Consider the following 18314-nt stretch of genomic DNA (forward strand, 5'->3'; position numbering starts at 1 on the left):
GATAGTCTGGAAGAAACGCTAAGTAAGCAGCACATAGTCCTCAGCTTCTCTATTCGTCCGCCTGTCTGGTCCGAGGCTACTCTACCGCCTACCACCATTCTGTGTCGCCATGTTCGACATTATCAACTTGAAACCGTTCTTGAGCGCTCTGACGTCAGGGTACTTGTTGCCTCTCAGCTCGAAACCTTGCGGGATGACCTTGACAGCCCAATGGGCCAAAGGTGCGTTGAAGCCGGCTTTGAAGCAGAGGTAGAAGTAGCCTGGGTATTGGCGGTTCAGGCAGAAGGCATACATCGAACGCTTGGGGTTTGCTTCGGTGTAGGTGGTCAACCATTGTTCTGCGGGGATATGTTAGCAATGCTCCTGTATACGAATACTTGCGATGATCGAACTTACCTGTCTGCTCCTTCGTGCCATTCTGAAAGCGCTCATCGTTGGTCATCTCGTCAACCTTCTTCGCCATGGCCTGCACGTGCAGAACAATCAACTCGTCGAGATCTGAATAGTTGGCCTTGCCGACTTTCAGCACCTTGCCGACGCTGAATTCGTTTTCTTTATTCATTTCCAGAACGTCGATATGCTGGTAGACACCCTCGGCAACCTTCCATGTGACAGCCAAATGATCAGTTCCCTTGGACGAAGGACGAATGATGCAGTCTCCACGATTTTGCGACTGCAAAGCCTCGATGGCTTGTTGAGAGTTGAAGGGTCGGAATAATGGATGCTTGATGACTCTCACTTGCCGCCCAGTCTTGCTCTCGATAGCTTTCTTCATCGCCTTCTGATCTTGCTCTTCTTGCATATCGTCCCACTCGTCCAGACCATGATCGAAGTTGCGACGGAATGGCTTGCGCAGTTCCGACTCACGCAGCGTCAATTGTGCAGTGAACTTCTTGCGATCGATGAAGCTCAATTTGGCCTGTATTACTTGATGCGCGGACCACATCCGACGAGGCTCAATTTGCTGCCGCACCATGTCTTCTGGATATTCGGTCTCAGAGATGCCGCCATCAATTCCGCAATCGAGCTTGACCTCAATGTGGTCTTGGAAGGTACGCTTGACCGAGACAGGAACGATCATGCCATCCATGAGCGACTCGCGGGTTTCGCCAGTGAGCTGGGTAAACAGCTCGTCAGTCGTCAACGAGTTCCAGTTTCGTCGGAGCTCCTCGTAGGGATTTTGCAGTTCAGCGCGAATGGTCTCCAGGGTAGCACGCTTCTTCTGCTGGAATCGATCCTCGAGTTGCTTGGCATATTGCTCCAGCTCGAGATCGTTTACCTTGTCTTGCTGATCCTCCTTGACCAATCTACGCACAACGGCGCCCAAGCCATTGTCATCTGTTTCGGCCTTGATGTCCTCTTCGTCGAGCTCCAAAGCATCGGCAGCGATCTTCCGTGCGAGATCGTAATCTTCAGGATGTATTCTCGTGTTGTCAAGATAGTCGGCCTCCGGGTCGTCGTTCCATATGAGGTACAGGAAGCTGGCGCAGTTCGTGAACACCTTGGGTCCAACGGCAGGCCGAAGATGTCTGTCCAGGTCACCAACCAGATCAGAACGATTGACAACATCGCCGCCATTGTGGCCCACAGCTTTGATCAAGTTGTCGGCCTTTCTTGGACCTAGACCACAGACATATGGAAGCAGATTGGCAGTATACGGATCGTGGACTGCCTCGTTTACGTCAACGCCAACGAGATTGACAATGTCGACCATTGCAGTGTCGAGATATCGTCTCAACTTGTCCTCAGGCAGAAGATTCTGGTTAGGATCGAACGTGATGGAAGTGATGTCTTTCTTGAGTGCCGCGTATTGCTTGAGCGGATTCTGCATGTAGAGAGCCAGGGCAACGCAGTATCTTGTCAAGGGCGGTAGTCCAGGATGTTCTATAGCCGAGCGGTCTGAGTTGCGATAGAGGCGGGCGACCTCATCTTGCGGGATCACGACATCGAGCGGGTCTGTGACCTCGCGGTCTTCGTCTGGGTCTTCGTATGTAGGACCGTGGAGCTCGTGCTTTCTCACAATGTCCTTCAAGTCCTGATAGAGCTTGTACGTCTCGACAGAGAAGCCGGATACTGCGATCACATCGGGATTCCGACGTTGCACCACATCCTTCAGGCTCTCAATGTCCTTGCCGTCGGGAATGTACTTCTCTTCCTTTCCAGGTCGAAGATCGGCCCACTTGCCATTTTCCTTGACGGCACCGGTTTCATCGACAAAAGCCCAGCAGATGGCATCGCCTCGGTTTCCGTCGCCGTGTGACAGGGCGAGGATTCTGGCGTACGTGCCGAGTTCCATGCCTTTGGGCTTGTATGGCGCTTGGTCGAGCTTTTGTGTGAAAGCATCTCTGCAATATCCACCAATTTTATTCTCACATTCGTTCTTGAGATTATCCTTGACACCCTTTGCGATGATTTTATGCATCTTCGTCACCGCAGTGTCAAGGACTTCACGGCGCAAATCATTCCACGCGTCTGCGACTGCTGAAAAGTTGTCGGATTCGATGGCCTTTTGCAACTCCTGCTTGATACGCTTCTCGCTGCGCAATTTGACTTTCACGTCCACGAGTCCCTCTGCCTCGGCTTTGAGCATGCGCAAGAAGAGTTCAGGCTTCTCGACGAGGAAATAGCGGACTTCCTGGTTGCGTAGGTACTTGAACTCGTAGTAAGGATGTTGATCGTTGATCTGCTTCATGCCCTTCTCGGTACGATGACAGTCAAAGACCAGATGTTCGTAGTAGATCTTACGCATATGCCTACGCATTCGCGGGCTCGCCAGGATCTCTTCAACGAACATGGACTTAGCAGCTTGAAGAACATCCTCGCCAGTCTTGTAGTCCGGATCTCGAATCAGTGAATCGGCAATGTCTTCAGGCGAGCGGTCTGGGTCCTCCGTGTATCGTCGTCGACCAGCAGCTGGGTTCTCAGCGTTCTGCGCCACGCCGTCTGCTGTAATTCCAAAGGCTCGTACAAGGTGATATGCTGGTCCTGAGCGTACTTTGTCCCATTGAGTACGAGCGCCAGTGCCTGCGCGCTTCAGTGTGCCATTCGCCTCTGCATCAGCAATGCTGAGGTCCTTGAGCTGCAGTGAGTATTGAAAATTGAGGTAATCTTGCAAGTCTTGCAGATCGTCCAGCTGTGCAGCCAATGGAAGAAGATCGCTGAAAATCTCATCGTTGAAGTCAGGCTCAATCTCCCTGAGCAGTTCGATATTCCTCTGAATTGCGTCTCTTCTCTCTGCGAATGCCCGGTACTTCAGGTCCTGTTCAAAAACGTCCCAAAGATCAGTCTGGTTTAGAAGCTTCTCGGCTTTGATTGTGAAGGGCGGTCCATTTGGGTCGTCATTGGGCACCCGCTCGGAGTGGATGAGATAATCTTTGCGGTTCTGAAAGATGAAAGCGGGCTCAAGGTCGTCCACATTCATGAACTGCAGTACCTGCTTAACGGCAGCCTCGAATGGTCCTCGCAAGTTGGGCTCCATGCGCTTCCTGGGGAACAGGATGCTCGAGATCCAGCTTGCTTCTTCAGCGTTCCGAACTGCGATCTGCTCATCCGTTAAGTCGTTCAGGTCCTTGTATGGTGCACGGGCCAGTTGGAAGCGCTCCGGCACATCGTTGAGACGAATCTCGTTGTCCTTATCCGTGAGCATGCGCTCCTCAAGTTGGCTCGGCTCAAAGACGTCCTTCAGCTCCAGTGGCTTGTCCGGATCGATCGACTCTTCGTTTCTGTCCTTCTCCGCTTCAAGTGCCCAGATGAACTCCTGCCCGTCGCCGAAAGCATTCATCATATCCTCGAGCTCTGCTTCGCCAAGCCCTGAATCTTTGAGGTTGTTGAAGTCCGGGACGCCAGCTCGACGCGGTGCGCGAACACCCAGGTCCTCGTCCATTTGCCCGGCGTCTTCGTCAGGAAATTCGTCTTGCTCGATGAAGCCGTCCATCTCGTCATCGTAGGCACCAAATGCGCGACGGGGTGGACCTATGTCTCCTTCGCCATCTTCCTCGTCCGAGAATATGTCTTCAACGCCCCGAGATTCGCTAATGTCTCGATTGTCTCTGTGGCCACGCTTCAGTCGCTTGAACTTGCTCTGCTGTTCCGGTCTCCGACGCTCGTCTGGCAGAGTCTCGCCGATCAGATCCAGATCTTCTTCGTCGAGCTCTTCCTCATGCTCGCGCTCCTCTCGTCGTCGCTTCTTGCGCTCTCGTCTCCGCTCTCGCTTGGCCTCTTCATCCTCGTCCTCATCTTCATCCACGATGAAACCTTCGCGAATGCGCTGCGCCTCCTCGTCGTCATCGTCTTCCTCTTCTTCGCTCGAGTCGTCCATGTCCGCGCCATTTGTTGGCTTCTGTTTTTTGGACGAGACCACTTCGCCAGTCTCCTCATCGAACTCCTCTTCCTCGTCATCCGAGCCGACCGCAGCAGTGGTATCGAAGAAGTCGGCCATGGTGACGCGCGCGGTGGGGTTGGTGAGGTGGTGGTAAAGGTGCAGGCGGCGAAGTTGGCGATGAAGAGCGTGTGCTTCCTTTGAGTTACGCGACAAGTTCACTTCACTATCCGCATTTGGAAGTCGGCGATCGGTCAAAAGTGGCTCCGAACAAAGACACCTGAGGCCAGAAATCTGCTACGCTGTCTATATACTGCCTATACCATCGTTCCCGCATTTCAGCCTCACGTATGCACAACTAAGGAGACATTCCATGCTTCACATCATCGCTTCTCGATCGAGAAAGCATGTAGCCAAGTTTGAGTCTCGCACGCGTGGCTTGCAACATTCCCTTTGTTCACAACGCCCCTGCAGTGCTCGGTTCAAAAAAAGGCTCAAAGTCTCCGATATTGTCTTTCCCGTAAATGAGAATACGACATTTCCTTGTGTGTAGCTTTGGCACCAAACACTTGCACGGCCCCGGATCTTGGGTATCCGGACTTCTGCCCGGCGACTCGCAACGTGCTCTCGGTGTATGTATCGTGTGCACGTATCGTGCGGCCAATACTCTGACACTTGTATTGGATGCACGGGACCCCACAATCGGCCGGTTTCGCGGCAGCACCTGCAGCATCGCACCTCCTACGACTCCTGTTGCACTGAGAGGGCTGCGTGAAAGACGCCTCCTGCAGTTGACAGATTCAGCGCACATATTATATATCATTCGCCCGACTGCCTATTGGAAGTGTTTTCGCCGCCCTCCAACTCGCCGCTTGCAGCTTCGGCTCCCTCCAGGCGCACTTGCATGTTGGCTCCCGGCTGTCAATTGGCCAACTCCTGCTTCACTGCCGCCGCGAGATCCACGCACCTCTCTGGTTGGGCACGGATTTGACGCACATCTTCCTGCCTGCTAAGACACTGCTCTGCTACAATACTCTTTCGTGCAGACGTGTTCCTTTCAGGCCGCTACGACTGCCTCTTGACACAGTTCGAACTGTCCCCGCACCAAACCTGCCAGTCGCCCGCCAGGGCGGACAAGCACCGCCAACATGAGCAACACCATCGGCACAGCTCGGACGATGAAGAGGAAGAACGTGAAAGGCCTGGCTCTGAGCGCTCCCCCTAAACCAGCAGTGCCTTCAGACGAGGACTCACAGCTCCCCGGAGCGCTGGGCAATGATGGCAAGCGAGCAGATACGCTGGAGATAGGCGTCGAATTCAGGCCGGACTGGCGAAGCGAAGACCTCGAGGTGCTAAAAGAGCTAGGATCAGGTAATGGAGGCACAGTCAGTAAAGTGCGGCACAAAGGCTGGAACATCGTCATGGCAAGAAAGATCATCCACGTTGAGGCCAAGAAAGAGATCAGGAAACGGATTGTGAGGGAACTGCAAATCATGCACGAATGTAATTCGCCATACATTGTGTCCTTCTACGGTGCCTTCATGAACGAGTCGAACGATGTCACCATGTGCATGGAATACATGGACGTTGGGTAAGACGAGCCTTGCGGGCGCGACCATGTTATATTGCTGACCTTTGCTGCCAGCTCGCTCGACAGCATATCGAGGAACTTTGGGCCTGTCCGTGTCGATGTTCTGGGCAAGATTGCAGAAGCCATCCTCGGCGGTCTCAAATACTTGTACCTCGCCCACAGAATCATGCACCGAGACATCAAGCCTTCCAACGTTTTGGTGAACAGCAGGGGCCAGATCAAGCTGTGCGACTTTGGAGTGTCTTCCGAGCTGGAAAACAGTGTAGCAGATACGTTCGTGGGAACTGGAACATACATGGCGCCAGAACGCATTCAGGGTAGCCCATACTCGGTCAAGAGTGATGTGTGGAGTGTTGGCCTGACGCTCATGGAGCTTGCGATTGGCAAATTCCCTTTCACGTCTTCAGCAGACGATGGAGATGAGGAGGCAAGCGGGCCTCAGGGTATTCTGGATCTCTTGCAGCAAATCGTCCTTGAGCCTGCTCCAAAGCTGCCCAAGAGTGAGGCATTCCCTCAGATCCTGGAAGACGTCATCGCCAAGTGCCTGATGAAAGTGCCGGAAGAACGACCAACACCACAGGAGCTGTACGACACCGACCCGTTCCTGCAAGCAGCAAAACGTACGCCTGTGGACCTGGAAGCATGGGCGGTCAGCATGATGGAGAGACACAACAGGAGAAGCCACCTTGCGCCGCAATTGTCGCCTTCCACGCGAGCACTGCTGCGTGGTGAGGATACACCGAGCCAAAGTTCTCATTCGAGCGTAAATGAACAGACACCCACGTCAGGCGATATCCCAATTTCCGCTTCCAATGGCACGGGTCGGCCGTTTCCTGTGCGCACCACCAGCGCCAATTATGTGCAACCACAGGTAAATCTCCCCATCCGACAAGCGCCAGGCAGCTCATCACGCAGCAGACCTGAAACGTCCGGCAGCGATCGAAGCGACTCTTATAGGAGAGTAGCTCCAGGCTACGCAGCTCATTGATTGCTCGGTGCCGCTGTTGCACCGCTTCCGGGACGTCACAGCCATGTTTTTGCCACAACTTGCTCGACACGTGCATGGCCATATTGCTCCACTTCCACAGCACAGCTTGTTAACTTCTGATGGCTGGGCATCGCGCGCAGAGTGCAAGCGTGGCACCAAGATGGATCACGGCTGCTGCGAAGCTCTTGGTCAAATTGGATGGGAGCGACACGGAAGGACCTCGGAGACATCTTTACGACCATCGCCTCCCCACATCTCCGGATCAATTCGTTCAAGCTTCCAGCTGTATGCGGCACATGCTCGTCTGCCGCAGCAGAAGCTGGCAAAAAGTGGAGAACCCGAGGCTCGTTGCACAGCTCCAAGCACATGTTCGCCTGCATTGGCATGTACCTCACAATTGCTATGAGGTTGGAAATGGCTGGCTATTTCCACGGCACGGCCCATCCAGCAATGCTCTTAGTCGCATCCAGGACCATATTTACGTCACCGCTTTGCTGCACTGCCGCTATTCGCGTGTTTGCCATCGCACAATCGCACCTGCCAAATGAAGCCAGGTTTGCCAGCACGTCCGATGTACAACGCGAACTGCACAAATTCGCGCGCCTTTCAAACGTACCTGCAAGCCTATGGTTTCTTTTTCTTATTCTGCGCGCACGAGCAGTACAGCAGCCGCATGCGCATGAGGCAGGATGCAAGCGCAACGGGGCGTTTAGGTATTACTGCATCATTATGTTGTACGAAAGAGGTGAGGCAGCAAACGATGCCGCTCGCTCGCTCGCTCGTGCTAGAAGTTTGGGTTCTTCAGTTTTCATGTGGGATTGCAAGGGTCTGGAGGAATGCGTACTAGCTAGCTGGGAGACGAATGAAAAGGTTGCATGTAGATGTGAGGGAAATATTGCATTATAGGCTGAGAATCTACGGACGGCGTCATTCGTTGTCGCTTGAAGCTCTGCATTCATGCTGCTCCTCCCGCCGCCACCGTCGTGAGCTACAACCGGTGTGGAGGCAGTACAAAAGCCACGCGTGAGCCGTCGTTGGCGGGCTGCTGGTGTTCCTTTCGGAGGTATACTTTGAGACATGTGCTCTGCTGTAGCATCCTCTAACGAGGTACCCGTCGACTCTCGTTGGCGGACATTCGGAATTCAAGGTGCTGACTACATATCGGAAGACATACTTGTCGACATTTTGAGGTTGTAGCCGTGGGCGAAGGATTGTCTTGGATGACGAGTGCCGATGCGTGCGTGGAAGGCACGAACGGCTCGTGGTTTGTGGTTCTGCGGGTTTGGCTGCTGACCGCTTGGTGTGATTGAGCTATACGAGATTGGTAGGTAGGTGTGGTCACAGCCGTCCTTCCTTTTCGAATGAACGACGAATGCCAAGATGGTGTTGACTAGGCGAGTGACTACGCGTGATCCCGATTATTGGGGTAGCATGAATTTTCTATCGATCACAGAACGTGGCATGGTCAGCTTTTCCCCACGATCTCGCGCGTGTAGAAGCGTGCTGTGCTGTAGGTGGTATCCTTGGCTTTTGATAGCCCCACCTCGTTTGGCGCCTGTGATCGGCTGCACGACACGACTGGTGACATTTTCCTTCTTATGGGTGTGGAGGACTATCTCTGCAGGTAGGGTATGCCGAGCTGAGGCTGGCAGAATGGGTCATGCGAGCTGATGCAGTGACGATCCAGAGGAGGAGCGGGAGTGTGTGCTGTCATGAGAGGAGAATCGGAGCCGGTGAGTCTTCCACAAGCTAGGTGGAGGTCGTGCGGCTCTCGTGAGCCGTCGTCAAGCTGACATCTGAGCTCTCTTCATGCAGGCTGTGCGCTGCTGACGACAGAGACACGTCGAAGGATGCGGTGTCTGCGGTGAGCAGATGTGTAAGAACTCTGTTCGAAGCCATCCGCGGTCAAGCATCGCGGACCGTCGCAGGTCGGGCTCGTGCCTGAACTCAGTGCCTGGTGCCTGAGAGTACGTAGACGTTCGTTCCTGGCGCTGACGACGAACGTCGCGTGAACAATGGAATGGTGGGCAGATGTGAGAGGTCTTGCCCTACCCGTCGAAATGCCTGGAAGTGTGTACATATGCAGCCGCCGCGCAAGCGCCGAAGCAACCTACGTGAAACATCCTGGTTTGCTGAAACTCGGCTGAAAGAAGCGCGGCTCCACACGCACAACTTCACGCTTTGATGTCAGCTGGCCAGACATTCGCTATACCACCACTGCCCGCCACTCCAATGCCCGCCGACTCGCTCAAGCGAGAGCTGCCACTGGCGCGCGCAGCCGCTTGTGAACCCTCTCCGCTGCCTCGTTGGCACTCCGCTGCGGCCCGACTGTTCGGCCAGCGCCAGCGCAAGAAGCTGTCCTTACGCGAGGATGCTCGTGGGGAAAGATGGACAAAGCATGCGGCAGAAGCTACTGTAACCGCTTGACCGATCTTCAGATCCTTTCGGCCCGCCATTCGTGAGCAGCCAGAACCCTCTCTGCAAGTCCTCCTCCAGTAGTTCGCCGTCAGCATCAGCCATATCAGCCATCGGTTCGGCGCATGCGACCCCCTCCTCTTCCCCATCTCCGGTGGAGCTTTGATCATTGGCAAGATGCTGCGGCACTGCGCAACCTACGACAGCGGCGCTCCGTCTCCAGACCACAGATCGACATCCTACATCTTGCATGCAGGTGGCCAGCCGACAGCTGATCCCCGTCGAGCCCGAGGCTACAGGAAAAGAAGCTACACCTCCGCTCGGATGCCCTTCTAGCGCGTAATCGTCCTTCTATTGGCACCAGCACCTCGTTGTCCGCTGTTTGGTCACAACAATCCCAGTCCTTGCGTGCCGTGCTTGGTGCGCATCACGGCCGCTCCTTCACGACCAGTACATATTGCCATTCCGGGCATTGGCACCGGCTGACGAATATGAATTCACGCCTTGTGACGATGCCATGCGCACACACACGTGAGCCAGGCTGAACGAGATGGAAGTGGTAAATGATGTGAAAATGAAGCCTGCAGCTGCTGGCGCCGAAGCATAAAACCTGCCTCTGCCATTCGCATTATTCACCATTGATGAGCAAGTCCTATTGTCATATTCATCGCGGCTCTTCAGCTGAAAAGCCGCTAGCGCCCGCATGACCTGTGACCTACTCCACTTACCTTATACTCCATAGCTTCTGCGACCTTATACGTTGGCACTTACACCTTCTCAAACAACACTGCAACATTATAGTGGAACACAGCACAAACATAAACTGACACTCGGACCCAACCTCGAGGACTTGCGCAACTTGAGCATTCACATATCTCGACAATATGAATATCGCCGGCATTGTCGCCCTGTTGGTCTTGGCCCTGTGTCAAGTCGCCCTCGCTGCCAATGGCGATGCCTGGCGAGGACGATCAATCTACCAGGTCTTTACTGATCGATTCGCTCGCACAGATGGCTCAACCACCGCGTCTTGTGACACTGGTGCTGCTGACTACTGCGGCGGCACTTGGGCAGGACTGATCAATCGACTCGATTATATCCAGGACTTAGGTTTCGATGCCGTCTGGATCTCGCCCGTCACACATCAGGTCGAAGGCCAAAGCATCGATGGCTCCGCCTACCATGGCTACTGGCAAGACGACATCAACGAAGTCAATGAGCATTTTGGGACCGCCGACGACTTGCGAGCTCTTTCCGCAGAGCTGCACTCTCGGAACATGGTAAGCGAATCGTCGCCGCGCAAGGTTCACGGGTGTGAAAAATGCACAGTGCTGACGAGTGTACAGTTCTTGATGGTCGACATTGTCGTGAACCACCTGGCCTGGATTGGCGCTCCGGATACCATCGACTACAGCCAATTTCCCCAGTTCAACAACGAGGACTACTTTCATCCGTACTGCGTCAACAACTACAGCCAAGACAACATGGTATGTTCCAAGACGTTATCGCTTACTGGAAGTAGTTTGTGCGGTTGCTAACAGTCCGGCTAGACGAACACCGAGCAGTGCTGGATGGGCTCCACTAATGTGCCTCTGCCAGATCTCAGGACTGAAGATTCAGATGTCCAGAACATCTGGAACGCTTGGATCAGCAGGCTCATCTCGGACTACTCAATTGATGGTCTCCGAATTGACTCAGTCATGGAAGTGAACACAGGATTCTGGCCATCTTTCCTCGATGCCGCCGGAGTCTATGCGTTGGGTGAAGTCTACATGAACGACCCAGACTTCGTTGCACGCTACCAAGCTTACATGGACGGCGTCTTCAACTACGCATAGTAAGTCGCACGCAGGTGCGTTGACAAAGTCGCTGTCCGCTAACAAACCCCACAGCTACTTCCCTCTACGCGGCGCTTTCGTTCAAGGCGGTGACATCTCCTCATTAGCCGAAATGATTGACAGGGTCAAAGCTGGTGCATACCGAGACACGTCACTTCTGGGATCCTTCAGCGAGAACCACGATCAGCCAAGAATTGGAGCGCTTAACCCTGATATGGCGCTTGCCAAGAATGTGCTTGTTGGCACCATGCTGGTCGATGGCATCCCTGTCATTTACCAAGGCCAGGAGCTCCACTATCAAGCGTATGGCGGGCAGAGTACTCCGTTTAACCGCGAGGCGATCTGGCTTTCTGGATACCCCACCGACGGAGAGCTGTACCAGGCGACGAAGGCATGCAATGCAGCTCGCAAGAATGCGCAAGCAGATGATTCGAGCTATCTGACGTTCCAGAACTACCACTTCTATACCGATGGTGATACCATGGCTATGCGGAAGGGCAAGATGGTTACGATCCTTTCTCAGCTTAGCTCGACTGGCTCTGACTATACACTGAACCTCGACTCTGGCTACGACGCAGGCACACAAGTCACTGAGTTGTTGACATGCTCCGACCTCACTGTCTCCAGCAATGGCTCTCTCGCGGTCCCGATGAGCGCCGGTCAGCCGAGAGTCTACTACCCCACTGACTCCATCGGCTCGCAATGCGGTGGCAGCAGTAAGCGTATGATGCGTCGCTCTGCGAAGTTCAGAGACCAGCGGTGGCAGTAGACGTTTGGAGAGCACGCACTATTCTTTTGTTGGATTTCAGGATACCCGCATATGGCGCTTGCTTAGTTTTGACATTCTTTCGGGGATTCGTATGCATGATTGAGATTGGGCTTTGAGGAAAGAAATCTAGCGCATGGGTTCAAATTGCTGTCATTTAGGCTGGTTGGCGGCTCTGGGTTTGGAGCTTGGCATATGGACCACAGAACACGCCTTTGAAGCGTGGCACCGAACTTGTGGATGAAGCATATGAAGTTATGACAGCGAATGGGCATCAGAACTATCGTATGAGCGTATCGCGGACGCAAACATGGGCGCACAGAACATTGAAATTACGATATGGAGGATTGGCATTGGCATTGGCATTTCAAATTTCATTCATGCGTAAGCAGAGGTCTCGATCTATGAGAAACTCTCAACATGCAAATAGCACCCTTGAGCTCCTGTGCCTTTATGTATGGCTCTCGAGTCACTCTGACGAACTAATGTGTTCCTGACAGTCGATGTCAAGCCCAGTGGACCGCAGACTGAGATCGCTGACTCTCCGGAAGCGCCATCGAGCAGGATTGAGATCAATCGATCGACGTCTGGCCGACCAGAGTAGAATGTAGCACAGCTGAGGAACGGTAATCGGATCCCGAGTGGTGTTTGGTCTGGGAGTAGTTGCTCCAAAGACGGCGATGACAGTTTCGTTTCGGTCTTGGGGATGGGTTTTGTAGGTGTGATTTCGTCTTCTTTGACGACTTTTTCGCCTTCCTCTTCTTCGTCGACGATGACGCAGCAACAAGGTCCTTTGGATTTATCGCATTCGCATCCACATTCTTTGGGTGCGAGAGTGGTGCTGTGGTCGGTGAATTGGTCTGCGCAAGTGACGTATATGCTGATTTGGACGTTAATTCCCTGAGCGTGGAGCTTTTCGTATGCGGTGCTGATTTCTTTGTTTACCCAGCGAGCTGAAGAGCTGCTTTTTACGCACCAGACTAGGTGGACGCGTCGGATTGGGAGTCTCTTTCCTTGCGTTGTGGCTCGTTCGGCGAGGTGTTGCAGGATTGAGAGGTTGAATGTTATGCCTGTGGAGCCGGATATGAGCAGGACGGAATCGAAGGCTGCGAGGTCGGATTGAGAGCCGCTGTAGGGACCGTCGATGATTGCAACATGCGTTGCGTTGGCGATTTGAGCATTGCGTTCGATGTCGCTGTTGTCTTTCTTTTCTGAGATGAGGGCCTCGGAGGACGTATTGGCGCCGTGATAGATCTTCTTCGTAAAGCCGCCGTGTCCTTTGAGCAGGAACACCAAGTCGCCATCATGAGAATCTGGAGTCGACAAGATGGTAGCAGGATGGCTTTGCATGAAGCCGAACTTTGGTATCGACAGTAGCACATGCGAGCCAGGACGCCAGCTCTTGATGGTCCGAGTAGAAATTCGCAGCTTTGTAACACCGCCTTCCATCTGAACCATCGAAGCTCGACTGACACGCAAGTTGTTCCAAGCAACCATCATGAAGCGTAGAATGCGATCGAGCAGGTAAAGTCCGATCGGGATGTAGATGTACACGCGGCTTGAAAGTGCAGTGCTCGGCAGGTGGAGCATGATCGCCACGATGAAGCCGAAGAATGTGACGATGTGCTGAGCCACGAAGAACTCATAGGAGAGCTCTCGGAGTGGAGCTATCGTGCTGAAGTTCATCCACAGTAGCAGTGCCAGAGCTGCCATGCCAGTAGTTGGACAATCATCAGTTTGCCATTCCAGCTGCATCAGCCCAAATTCCTGCCAGCCAGTGCTCTGGAAAGCGAAATGGAAGACAGCGAGGAGAAGCATGATCCTGGCAGACCATCGATGGAGCACATTGAGGCGCTCCCATGATGTTCCGGTCAAGGTGCCAATTACGCTATTCTTGTTGACCAACAAGATGAGAAGTGGAGTCTGCGCTACAGCGAGCCAGCCAGCACGTACTCCAAGTGCTTGCCAGTACTGTGCTCCCTCAACATCATTGTCAACGAACTCTAGCGCCAGCACGAACACCAGATACGCGAGGACCAGAATGAATGTGCCAATAGGCGGAATCTTGAAGCCGGCTCTCTGAAATGGTGTAAACTGGTAATACGACATTTCCCTCCCCATCGCAGTGACAGTCGCAAACCACGTCAATGGAGTATGTTTCGGCCTCGATGGATCGACTTTACGCCTCGCAGCTTCTCGCAGGCGTTTTTGTAGTGTGAGCCAGCGCATAAGTTTGAAGAGCATTGTGACGCCAATGAAGACCACAATTCCGTACCAGAAATACTTTGCATGATTCGCGCCGTCGATTTTGAGATATGTGTCGTCGAGAAGGTCTTCCAGAAAAGCGCTTGCTTGAGTTCGATTGGAAAAGTCTACGCCTTCTGCTGAGAGAGGCTCTATTGATGAGGTAGGGCTCATGTCCATGGACATGTCCATTTCGGTTCCTTCGGCGTGGCCGCCATGTCGCTTCCAGAGGCCTGGTTGCGAGTCCATGTTGGCGGAAACAGCCAGAGCAGTCCAGCAACAAGAGTCTCTTCACAATGTCCGGCGTCCAGGCATGTGTACAGCGAGATCTTGGAGTGCGGCGACCTGTTTTACGGAAGTGGCGACTGGAATGTGAGGAATTTGACCTCTGTAGTTCGCGACGACTGGTTGAGAGCGACAGTATGAAAGTGAGGTCAATACTTGCCTTGCACACCTACAGCAGACTTCTTTGTCCTGTCAAGTTCCGCTGGGGCAAAATCGAGAAGCGTGAATGAGCAAGTTTCCACTTCGCAGCTTCTCGGCACGAATTCGTCCGCGGCGACAGCGACCCAAAACGGAAAGGCTCCTTCTTGGCTACTCTGCTCGTGATTCGGTTTAAGTGCTCTGTGCAGTTTTCCATTTCATTGGTCTCGTAAAGCTCTATTCTACTTCTACAGCTATGTCCTCAAAGGACGATCGGTGTATCTCGTCAAGGCTGGCGAACCAGCGCATGCCGGCGCAGAGAATCTGGTCTCGACGTACACCTTCTGCATGTGGTCCTCCTTCTTGTCGAATGTGTAGTAGACCTTGTCCAAGTCTTCCACGCGCACACGATGCGTGACCATCTTAAGAGGGTCGATCTCACCAGCTTGAATCTTCTTCAGAAGGTCCTCCCAGTATCGGTGCACTGGCGCTTGGCCATTACCGATGAAGCGGATGCCGCGCTCCATCAGACTGCCGATGTTGAAGTGATTGGTGTAGCCAACATACACACCAGTGATGCCGACGCGACCAAAGTTCCTGACACTCTCGATCATCTCGTTGAGAATCTCGCTGGTGTCAGTCTCCAGTCCCAGAGCGAGCTCCGCAGCGTGAACCCAGCCCTTCGGGTATTCGCCAGCGACACACTCGAGAGCAGCATCTGGACCACGGCCGTCGCACATTTCCTTGAGCTTAGCCACAACACCACCTTTCGTTTCTTTGAGCTGTGTGTAGTCGACAGTTTCAACCTTGGGGTACTTCTCCTTGATGAAGTCCAGTCTCCAGTTGCTGTCAATGACGATAACCCTTCGCGCACCCCTCATGAAAGCGAATTCTGCTGCCATTTGGCCGATTGGACCAGCTCCCCAGACTGCGACAATGTCGCCCTCGTAGACCACGGTGTCAACCACGCAGTTCCAGCTGGTGGCAATGACGTCCGACAGGTAGAGAGCCTTTTCGTCTGGGACATCGTCTGGAATCTTCAGAAGGTTGACGTCGCCGTAAGGCACACGAGTGTATTCAGCCTGACCGCCAGCGAAACCTCCAGTGAAGTGACTGTACCCGAACATGCCGGCCGTGCGACCACCGTACATGGCATTCTCGATCGTGTTACTGTTGGTCTTCTCACATTGCGAAGACATCTTTTGCTGACAGTAGTAGCACTCTCCACAAGCAATCTGGAAAGATGCCACCACTCTGTCACCCTTCTTGAGTCCCTTGACTGCAGAGCCCATCTCATCAACGATTCCGCAAAACTCGTGTCCCAGAATGTCCCCCTTTTGCAATTCGACGACGCTTCCGTGGAGGAGGTGGAGGTCTGAGCCGCAGACTGTCGAGCCGGTGACCTTGAGGATGACGTCTCTCGATTCGAGGATCTTTGGCTTTGGACATTCAGCTGCAACTTGTTAGTCAACTCTTCAATGACAAACACCTTCTGCGCTGCTCACTTATTTCGACGGTGTTCTTGCCGTTCCAGATCAGAGCAGACATCGTCTCTGAAGGGTCGCCGTATTTCTCGCGGTCCAGTCCTGGGTTCGTGACATTTTGAATAGTTGTGGCATTGTCGCCGTGGCCGATGGCCTGCTCGAGCTTGCCTGCTGCTTGTGAGAGAGCCATGGTAAATTGCGATTGCTGGAGAGTATGAGAGTGACAAACGTTGAATGAGGGACCTACAAAAGTGCCGCTTTCGCGTATACACCTTTTGCGAATCATCTCGCCTCTCGTACAGCATCAAGAAGGGTGAACGTCATAGTGAGGTGGATAACAGGCGAGCTTGCGGCATGCAGCAAGCGGAGTGGAGGCCGGTAGATGCTTGCTCCATCGAATGCTGGACGTCATCTGCTCCCGTCGCTGATGCAGCTGATGATGATCACGGTGTTGCGTTCATGTGTGGAGTGGTGGTGCTGGAGTTGTCGTTGACGTTCGGCAGTTCTTCGTCGAAGCCATGCTTCGCTTGGCAACCGATGCGGCTGAACTCAAAAAGCTGCTAGCCCAGCGAGGTGAGCTTGAGGAAGGAGAGATGAACATGATGCTCAAATACTGCTCGTCCAGACATCAAGGTGTTTCTGATTAGTGTCCACTGCATATCATATCGGAAAAAGGGTTTTACATGTGCTCCAAACCACACAGCTGTGCATCTCAGCCTCCTTCAAGCATGATCATTCGCCGGCGGACCAACTCCAATATCTATTGTATATGTAAAGACTGGCTTGGTGACATTGCTTTGCCCATTACCGAACGGGATTCCTCTGTTAAGTTGTGCCGCAGGCATCCAGAGTGTGCCATCAGATGTGATCCACATCGCATCAACCCATAGAAGCCTAGGATCTTGGACGAGCACGCTCTTCGTCCCATTCGTGGACACTGTGATGATTCTCTGCTCATCGGTATCGGAAAAATAAATGACACCGTTGCTGTCAATAGCAGTACCACCAGTAGATGGTGTCAGAGCAACTGGCTCGGCGTAGGCAGCAAGACCATTGTTCCCGGCAAGGGACGTGTTGAAAAAGGCCTGGTCGAGATACTTGGTTTCGATTCGGCTGAGACCTCCATTAGCTGGTTGAAAGTAGAACCACTGTCCATCTGGAGAAATCTCAAGGTGGTCAGCATGTATGTATTGTAGCTTTCCCTCTGGTGAAGTGAGGTAGTGTCCTTCGGCTGAGATGGGCGTGGCGCCCTCAGTAACCCCGGGTACAGACTCGAGCACCCGTCTGGAGAGTCCACTTGCTAGATCCAGTACGATCAAGCCCGGAGAGCCTGCATCCGTGAGATATGCTTTGCCAGCAGCAAGGTTGAATCGCACATCGTCGAGCAGCGAATTCGAGCGCGTGACGTTGCCCATCCAGAAGATCCGACTGACTTTATTTGTGCTCACATCGACCTGAACGAGTTTCGGCCCATCGGGAAAGATGACCGGCTCACCAAATGAAGGGCTTCCAACGTCAACGATGTAAAGATGTCCATCAGGACCGACGCGTTGTGAATTGATGCGGACAAAGTGAGTTGCTGGATCGGCTCCTTCGCTGTAAGAATTCCACTCTTCGTTGGGGTACGCGGTGGAAGTGTTCGTCGCACGATCGTATTCAACCACCACTGGACCTTGAGAGCCATCGACACGAGCTAGGACCAGAAACAGACGTCCGTCTGGAGTCGTTGAGACGCCGTTTGTTGGAACATCAAGAGTGAGCGCTGCCTCGATACGAGGATCTTCTGGTCCTGTGAAGAGCTGCGGAACAACAGCGGGAAGGCCAATGGCCAGCAAGAGACCTGATATACGCATGATGCACTGGAAGGTTTGCCTGTATGATGAATTAGATGTCAATGGCTTTCAGGCCGTGGTAAACAGGCAATGTGGAACGCATGGAAGCGACGTCATGATCCTCGCATCTGGCATTTGCTTTGCCTCCGGAAGCAGGCCGAGCAAGACATCCGCGCCGAAAGTTCAGAGGTGTTCATTTCCGCCGACTGGTATATACAGCTGCTGGTGAGATAGCAAATGAAGCATCGAGATGGACGTGGGTGCGGTCGTGGGTGTGGGTGTGAAAGTGAGGGGAGCAGGAGCGAATCGGACCTTTTATTCAGGCGGTGGAAGTGTTTTGTCGTTTGTCGTATACTGCGCGTTGTACGTTGCATGTAGCACGTGGGAGATTGGGTATCGACAGAGAGCCGAAGTG

The 18314-nt window shown here is 53.4% G+C and overlaps 6 protein-coding genes across 6 annotated transcripts; 2 read left to right on the top strand and 4 right to left on the bottom strand.

The window, feature by feature from the left end:
- Positions 1 to 81: 81 nt before the first annotated feature.
- Positions 82 to 4438, bottom strand: CKM354_000622500 (chromatin-remodeling histone chaperone SPT6; the record flags this gene model as incomplete). The annotated part of the gene is made up of 2 exons (XM_044801531.1): positions 82 to 338; positions 397 to 4438. The coding sequence occupies 2 exons, from the start codon at positions 4436 to 4438 to the stop codon at positions 82 to 84; spliced, it is 4299 nt and encodes a 1432-aa protein (XP_044657466.1).
- Positions 4439 to 5466: 1028 nt separating this feature from the next.
- CKM354_000622600 (uncharacterized protein) lies at positions 5467 to 6897 on the top strand (the record flags this gene model as incomplete). Its single annotated transcript, XM_044801532.1, has 2 exons — positions 5467 to 5909; positions 5964 to 6897. The coding sequence occupies 2 exons, from the start codon at positions 5467 to 5469 to the stop codon at positions 6895 to 6897; spliced, it is 1377 nt and encodes a 458-aa protein (XP_044657467.1).
- Positions 6898 to 10196: 3299 nt separating this feature from the next.
- On the top strand, positions 10197 to 11919 carry CKM354_000622700 (uncharacterized protein; the record flags this gene model as incomplete). The annotated part of the gene is made up of 4 exons (XM_044801533.1): positions 10197 to 10592; positions 10659 to 10799; positions 10863 to 11149; positions 11205 to 11919. The coding sequence occupies 4 exons, from the start codon at positions 10197 to 10199 to the stop codon at positions 11917 to 11919; spliced, it is 1539 nt and encodes a 512-aa protein (XP_044657468.1).
- Positions 11920 to 12318: 399 nt separating this feature from the next.
- On the bottom strand, positions 12319 to 14409 carry CKM354_000622800 (uncharacterized protein; the record flags this gene model as incomplete). The annotated part of the gene is made up of 1 exon (XM_044801534.1): positions 12319 to 14409. One exon carries the CDS (start codon positions 14407 to 14409, stop codon positions 12319 to 12321), a length of 2091 nt encoding a protein of 696 aa, XP_044657469.1.
- A 428-nt stretch (positions 14410 to 14837) lies between these two features.
- On the bottom strand, positions 14838 to 16257 carry CKM354_000622900 (uncharacterized protein; the record flags this gene model as incomplete). Its single annotated transcript, XM_044801535.1, has 2 exons — positions 14838 to 16036; positions 16089 to 16257. 2 exons carry the CDS (start codon positions 16255 to 16257, stop codon positions 14838 to 14840), a joined length of 1368 nt encoding a protein of 455 aa, XP_044657470.1.
- Positions 16258 to 16789: 532 nt separating this feature from the next.
- Positions 16790 to 17920, bottom strand: CKM354_000623000 (uncharacterized protein; the record flags this gene model as incomplete). Its single annotated transcript, XM_044801536.1, has 1 exon — positions 16790 to 17920. One exon carries the CDS (start codon positions 17918 to 17920, stop codon positions 16790 to 16792), a length of 1131 nt encoding a protein of 376 aa, XP_044657471.1.
- Between the last annotated feature and the right edge of the window lie 394 nt (positions 17921 to 18314).

This window comes from Cercospora kikuchii (genome assembly GCF_019650295.1).
Source record: "Cercospora kikuchii DNA, contig_00003, whole genome shotgun sequence".
In the NCBI taxonomy this organism is placed as follows: Eukaryota; Fungi; Ascomycota; class Dothideomycetes; order Mycosphaerellales; family Mycosphaerellaceae; genus Cercospora; species Cercospora kikuchii.